General features: G+C 52.6%; 1 protein-coding gene across 1 annotated transcript; it reads left to right on the top strand.

The window, feature by feature from the left end:
* Positions 1–10: 10 nt before the first annotated feature.
* Positions 11–6,732, top strand: LOC121024844 (selenoprotein V-like). Its single transcript, XM_040467140.1, is given in 3 exon segments — positions 11–251; positions 4,934–5,023; positions 5,698–6,732. Coding segments are annotated over 2 exon segments (1,089 nt in total). The 5' UTR covers positions 11–251; positions 4,934–4,943; the 3' UTR covers positions 6,707–6,732.
* Positions 6,733–7,207: the final 475 nt, after the last annotated feature.

Raw genomic sequence — 7,207 nt, 5'->3', positions numbered from 1 at the left:
CCCGGCCAAGTATGTTTTATTGTGATTCGTCAGGCTTGGTTATTTGTCTAGCGTGCAGCGGGAAGTGAAGTGAGTCAGGCTGTCCAAATCAGGTGGAAAATGTGGCTAGACCAGTGTCCCTCCCTCTGCCTCAAATCGGGGTTTGTTACTAGACCTGAGAGTATTGTATCAGGCAGGCAAAACAGCTGAGTAAGTTTGAAGAGCTAATTGGCTTTATGAAGGGATTCGTGAATTGGGCAGCCTCCTGTCTGGTGAGTAGAGGGACGCTCGGAGGAGTTGCACAAAGTGGAAGGTTTTTATAGGAAGGAGAGGGGGGCAAGGAAGTTATCAAAGAAAGGATTGTTCCAGGCACTGTCACCTTCCTCTAGGGGAAGGGCAGGGGGTCTTATTGGGGACTTAACCTCAGCTTGCTTTGGGGGATGGAGGGGGTCCATGTGACTGATCACCTTATGGGTGCTGACCAGAAAATTCCTGACTGACCTGTGAAGACTTACATTTTTTTCGGCGAAGTTGAAACTGCAAATTGGTTGGGTATTAAGCCCCAGTTTGGTGACTTCGCCCAAGTGACGTCATTTTGAGCCTGTACTTTTTTTTTTTTTAAGATTTTATTTTTAAGTAATCTCTACACCCAACGTGGGGCTCTAACAGCCCTGAGATCATAAGTCATACGCTCCATCTACTGAGCCAGCCAGCACCCGCCCCCTCCAGCCTGTGCTTTCTTTTCTTTTTCTTTTTTTAATTTTAATTTTTTACATTTTTGAGAAAGAGAGTGCAAGCAAGGGAGGGCGGCGGGGGGGTGGGGCACACAGAATCCAAAGCAGGCTCCAGGCTCTGAGCTGTCAGCACAGAGCCCCACGCAGGACTCAAACTCACAAACCATGAGATCATGGCCTGAGCCGAAGTCGGACACTTAACCGACTGAGCCACCCAGCGCCCCCCCTGCGCTTTCTTTTTTAACACAGCAGAACCAGTCAGTGAGAGGAGAAGGGATCCATTTTATAGAAGAGAAAGTTGAGGCTAAAGAGGGAAGTAACTACTGCGGAGACAGAGCCAGCGAGTGCGGGGTTTGGGATGCAGCTGTCCTTCCTGACGCCTCAGTGCTAAAGAGCTATAGGGTTTGTGTGGACGTGGTTGTGCTGCTTTGTTTCTAAACACCAAAAATGCAGCTGTGTTGGCTGCCTCAACACCCTGATGTTTATGACGTATCACACAAAACATCAGAAGGGTAATTTAATATAACTTCTAAAATGAAAAATTCACGGGCGCGTGTGTGGCTCAGTCACTTAAGCTTCCAACTCAGGATTTCGGCTCAGGTTGTGCTCTCATGGTTAGGTTCATGAGTTCGAGCCCGGTGTCAGGCTCTGTGCGGACAGTGTGGAGCCTGCTTGGGATTCTTTCTCTCCCTCTACCCCTGCCCCTCCTCTGCTTGTTTCCTCTCTCTTTCTCCCTTAAAATAAATATGTGACATTAAAAAAATGAAATGAAAAATTCACATTCCCTTCAATTTGGTGGTTTCGTGTCTAGGATACAAATTACACGTGAACTTTCACTTGTGCACAAAGGTGTCTGTATTGCAGTGGTTGTTTGTAGTGTTTTTATTTATTTTAGAGAGAGAGAGCACAAGCGGGGAAGGGGCAGAGAGAGAGGGAGACACAGAATCTGAAGCAGGCTCCAGGCTCTGTGCTGACAGCTCACAGCCTGATGTGGGGATCAAACCCATAAACTGTGAGATCATGACCTGAGCCGAAGTTGGATGCTTAACCGACTGAACCACCCAGGCACCCCTGCAGTGGTTGTTTATAATAGCGAAAGGCTGTGAACACCCTAAGTGTCTGATGAGAGGGGACTGGTTACATTAACTAGGGGCCATTTATAAACAGGATATTACACAATTGTTAACAGGACGAGGCAGATATCGATGTGCTAATATGAAATTACCATCTATGCATTTTGTCCAAGACTGGGGGGGGGGAGGGACAAGGTGCAAAGGAGTGTATAGGGTGCTACCATTTGTGTTTTAAAAATGGACTGTATGGAGTTCACCTGGCATTCACCTCAGGAGGAGCTCGGCAGACCCGCTTGCCGGCAAACTGGTGCAAATTATAAAAACAAAATGACAGATCAACTGTTTAAAGCCTCTGGGAATGATCCTGAAGGCACATAGCGAATTAACCGTTCATTCGAGAAAATCTAAACGTTTGGTGAGAACAGGGAGAATCAGTAACAAGTAAACCAATACCCTCCCCCCCCCCCCCCTCCCCACCCTGCTCCAGTAACACCCCCCTCCTCCATTCCTGCCTGGGCTCCCTCCCCGCCCCCAGCTCCAAGCTGGAGGCTGTCCTCCTCGGGGGAGGGGCAGAGCATCAGTCTCTCTCGTCCTGCCACCAGCTACTTGTTGCTGAGGCTGAGTTCTGGGGGAGCACCACCAAGAGGTGTGGGCTCCCTTCTCCAGCCCAGCCCGTACTTGGGGGACTCTGTGTTCGATGTGTTGTGGCCAAGAATGCCGGAGCCCTGACTGTCCCTCCCTGGCTCCTGGGGCAGGGGGTTCACATCCAGAGGGCAAGCTAAGAGGCCTGGGGCTGCCGCCTCACCCCGCTGAGGACTCCGCTCCTAAAGTGGGGTTACTCTGAGCCAAGCCTACCGTTGTCCCCCTCCCCAGTATCAGAGCTGTGGCTCAGAGATTTTGTCTGTTGGGAAGGCAGGCTGCAGAACAGAGAGCTCCCAAGTCTTTTCTCAGAGGAACAGACTGATCACAACAGTGTGGAGTTCAAGCCTGAAGGTGCCTCAAAAACAGCGGAAGTTGTGCTGGAAAGCGATGGAAGGATATGGGTGGGTTCTGGCTAGTTTGCTGGAGAGCCAAGGAAAGAGACAGCTGGGAGGAGCCTTCCTGGGGTCAGAACTAATCTCAAACTGACTCCGGGAGCTAACCATTCAAAGGATCCCTAATTTGATCGGATCCGTCTCTGAAAAAGTTGATGCCCCCATGGTGTTGAAAACAATGAGGACCGCAGAGCAAACAGCTGACAGTTGGTGGAGCTTACCTGCCCGGCACAGTCGGAAAGACCCAGAGAACCTGCCCAAACCCACCAGCCCCGGATGACTGGGCATATCTGAGTCTGTGTCCCCCTCCCCCCTCCCCCCTGCTCTACACTTGCTGGAGAAAGGAGGATAGACTTAAATCACCTAGCCAGTCACTAACCAGGGAAACAAACAAACCCCAGGGAGTCGGGGCCAGCGCCCAGAGTTGCCATAATGTGCTATCTGAAATGTCCGGTTGCCAACAAAAAAATACGAGATAGGTGTGGAAGTAAGAACGGCATACTGGAGGGGGAGGGAGGCAAGAGAAACTGCCCACCCTGGGGAGAGTGACCACATGTTGGAATGAACAAAGCCTTCAAAGCAGCCATTACAAATATGTTTGGCGAGCAAAAGGCAAGTGTGATTAAAGAAAGAAAAGCAAGGGCGCCTGGGTGGTTCAGTCCGTTGAGCATCCGACTTCGGCTCAGGTCATGATCTCAAGGCTCCTGAGTTCCAGCCTTGCATCAGGCTCCCTGCTGTCCGCGCAGAGCCCGCTTGGGATGTTCTGTCCCCACCTCTCTGCCCCTTCCCTGCTTGCACTCTCTCTCTCTCAAAAATAAATAAAGCTTAAAAAAAAAAAAAAACGCCCTAAAAGCAATAAACCATGTGGCACCAAATAGAGACTATCAACAGAGAGACAAGTTATTTTTAAAAAGAAATGGAGGGGCACCTGGGTGGCTCAGTCGGTTAAGCGTCCGACTTCGGCTCAGGTCATGATCTCGCGGTCTGTGGGTTCGAGCCCCGCGTCGGGCTCTGTGCTAACAGCTCAGAGCCTGGAGCCTGTTTCAGATTCTGTGTCTCCCTCTCTCTATGACCCTCCCCCGTTCATGCTCTCTCTGTCTCAAAAATAAATAAATGTTAAAAAAAAAAATTAAAAAAAAAAAAAGAAATGGAAATTCTGGGGCCGAAAAGGAGGATATCTAAAATGAAAAATCCTCCAGAAGAGCTCAATAGTAGATTTGAATTGTCAGAAGAAAGAATTCACAAGCTTCAAGAGTCTTGAACTAGAGAGGGAAAGAAATGAAAAATGAATGGCGACTTGGAGACACGTTTTAAATATGTACAAAGCATTTTGTATCAGAGGCTGTCAGATAATAGATGCTCAGTGTTAGTTCTCAATATTATGTGATAAGAGGAAAGCCCTTTTCACAGGGAGGCAAACTGAAGCCCAGAGAGGGGTAGAAACTTGCTTAGATAGAATCACACAAAAAATTCGATGTCTCTCAAGATTTTCCTATTTAAAATTTAAACAGTTTTTAGCTTTGAGAGAGGGAGAGAGAGCGTGAGCAGGGGAGAAGGGCAGGGGGAGAGGGAGAGAGAATTCCAAGGGGCTCTGCTGAGCGTGGGGCTTTATCCCAGGACCCTGGGGTTATGAACGGAGCCAAAATCAAGAGTTGGACGCTCAACCAACTGAGCCACCCAGGTGCCCCATGACTCTCCTTTTAAAACTCTTCCATGATTCAACATAAGGTCTGTACCTGACCTAATAGTATTGGACCAGTGTCAGAGTCCTGGTTTTGACAAGGTACTGTAGTTACATATGATGCTATTATTGGGGAAAGCTGGATGGAAGTTAATACAGGATTCTTAAAAAAAAAAAAAAAAAAAATTTATAGCTTACTTATTTTTTGAGAGAGAGAGAGCAGGGCAGGGGCAGAGAGAGAGTCCAAAGTAGGTTCCACTCGAGAGCCAATGCAGGCTCTCACGAACCGCGAGATTGTGGCCTGAGCCGAAATGAAGAGTCAGATGCTTAACCGACTGAGCCAGAGTCCCCTACAGGACCCAGAGACCCCTACAGGATTCTATACACTGTTTTTCCAATTTCATGTGAGTGTTAAAACTTGTTTTTAAAAAGGTAAATATTTATGAAACACCTACTGTGGACCTCCCATGAACATGCCAGCTCTTATTCTGGGAGCAGGGGACTCAGCAGTGAACGAGGCAAGTAAGTCGTGTGTCCCCCCCCCCCCCCGGAGCTCACAGGGCGATGGGGCCATTTGCAGAGTGGTTAAGTACCAGGATTCTGGAGCCTGACAGTTTCCATTTGAATCCTGGCTGTGCCACTTACTAGCTGTGGTTATTTATATGTGTAGCACTCAGCACTGTGTAACTGCAAACTCATGTTATTTTTGCTAGTTATTATTTTTAGTTTTCTCCTGACCACCCAGTTATTTTTTCAGGGAGCCCCCTCCGCCCCAGGCTGGTTCTAGCACCTTTTGGGGTTCTGCAGGCTCCTGTGCCTCTCTCGCCTTGTCTCTGACCCCTCTGCCTGTGCCTCCCCTACTCCAGCCCCGGCCACACTGGGCTGTTGTTGGTTGGTGATGGCTATGTTTCCCCCACTGGACAGGGAACCTGCTCACTGGACCAGGGGTTTGCTGATCAGGGCTCTGTTCCCAGAATCACTCGGCACAGGACCGTGCACACAGCAGGCACTCAAGAAACATACTGAAGGCCTGAATGTTAGCGATAGTGAGAGGAACGCTGGAGCAATCTCTGTGTTCCTTGCCTTGAAGGTAGGGTTCAGGAATTAGGTGAGATCTGGAGGCCCAGCGCAGTAGAACCGGTGTACAGCGTGGAACACCATGTAACAGTGCCCCCTTGTGGTTTCTCCCATTTTAGAACCCTGGTGTGCGTGAGGCTCTCCCCGCCCCAAAGAAGGAGGACGGGGCGGGATCCCCACCCCGGGCGCCGCCCCCCCCCCGGCCCCCTGCTGCCCATGAACAACCAGGCGCGGTCCCCAAACCCCTCCCCGGCCCGGGTCTTGGCCTTGGTCCGGGCTTCGACCCCGGTCAGGTCCTCGATCCCGGTCCGCATCCCAACTCCTGCCCGGGCCTCGACCCCAGCCCGCACCCGGAATCCCGCCCAGACCCCGGTCCGGACCCCAGATCCCCCCCCAGACCTCGACCCCGGGCTGGGCCCCGAATCCCGTCCGGATCTCGGCCCGGGCCCAGAGTCCCGCTCAGACCCCGACTCCCGTCCAGACCCCGGCCTCAGCCTGGACCCCCACTCTCGTCCAGACCCCGACTCCGGTCCAAACCCCAACCCCAGTCTGGACTGAGACTCCTGTCCAGACCCCGACTGCCGTCGGGACTCCGACCCGGGTCCAGACCCTGACTCCAGTACAGATTCCGACCCGGGTCCGGACCCTGACTCCGGTGCAGATCCCGACCTGGGTCCGGACGCCCACTCCGATCAGGACCCCGACTCTGGCCCGGATCCCAGCCCCAACCTCATTCCCAGCCGGGGTCCCGATCACAGCCGTTGCCCCTGCGTCGGAATCCCACCTTTGGATCCACCCTCAGAATCTGCTCCGGAGCCCCCTGTGTGGCCGGACAAGGATCTTTCACCCACACCCAGTGTGAAGCACTTCCCATCAGTCGCCAATGGATTCGGCTCTGTCACCCAAGAGTCCCTTCCTGCCCACACTCCAACGGCCGCTGATTTCCTGGGGCCCACCCCTGGGTCAACCTCGAGGGCAGACTCCTCAGCCACCAAGTTGATGGATTCCACTCCCGATTCTATTCCCGCGCCCATCCTGGAGACCGACTCCTTCGCCACCGCTTTCACCTCCACCTTCGAGAACTTAGCGGAGGACAGCAAGATCCTGATTCGAGTGATCTACTGGTGAGGGGCGTCCCCGCCCACACCTGCCTTCCTCCCGTTGGGGAAAGCCCAGAGGGGGTGGGCGCTGGGGCTTCCGGGATTTGAAGATAGGGTGAGGGGAGGGAGTCCCCACTCCCAGTTGGAAACTTGGCTCCACCTATCATTTCCTCTGGGGCTGGGGAACTGTTAGCTTCAAATCTCTGCTCTGAGCTTCATTCATTCAGTCTCATGTACTCATTTTGGAGCGTGCTGCCCCCCGAGGGCCAGGCCTGCTCTGAGGATGGATGGAGTGCTGAACAGCGCCACCTGCTGTTCTCGCCAGGCCAGGCTGGGCCATGCAGACCCAAAGCCAGGCCCGGGAGGGGTGGGGGAATGCCAGACTGGGTGGTCAGGGATGGCCTTTCTCAGGCGGTGATGAGAAGGGGGCCTCCGCGTGAAGAGCTGGGTGTTGGGAGGGCAATCGAGGTGGCAAGGGGAGGAGGAACCGCAAGTGCAGAGGCGGAAGGAGGCTGGCTTCCGTTCTCTT

Source organism: Herpailurus yagouaroundi, unplaced genomic scaffold (assembly GCF_014898765.1).
Source record: "Herpailurus yagouaroundi ecotype Mexico unplaced genomic scaffold, PumYag 67210, whole genome shotgun sequence".
NCBI classification, from domain to species: Eukaryota; Metazoa; Chordata; class Mammalia; order Carnivora; family Felidae; genus Herpailurus; species Herpailurus yagouaroundi.
The sequence above is the reverse complement of the archived record's forward strand: the minus strand, read 5'-3'. Positions and strand labels throughout refer to the sequence as shown.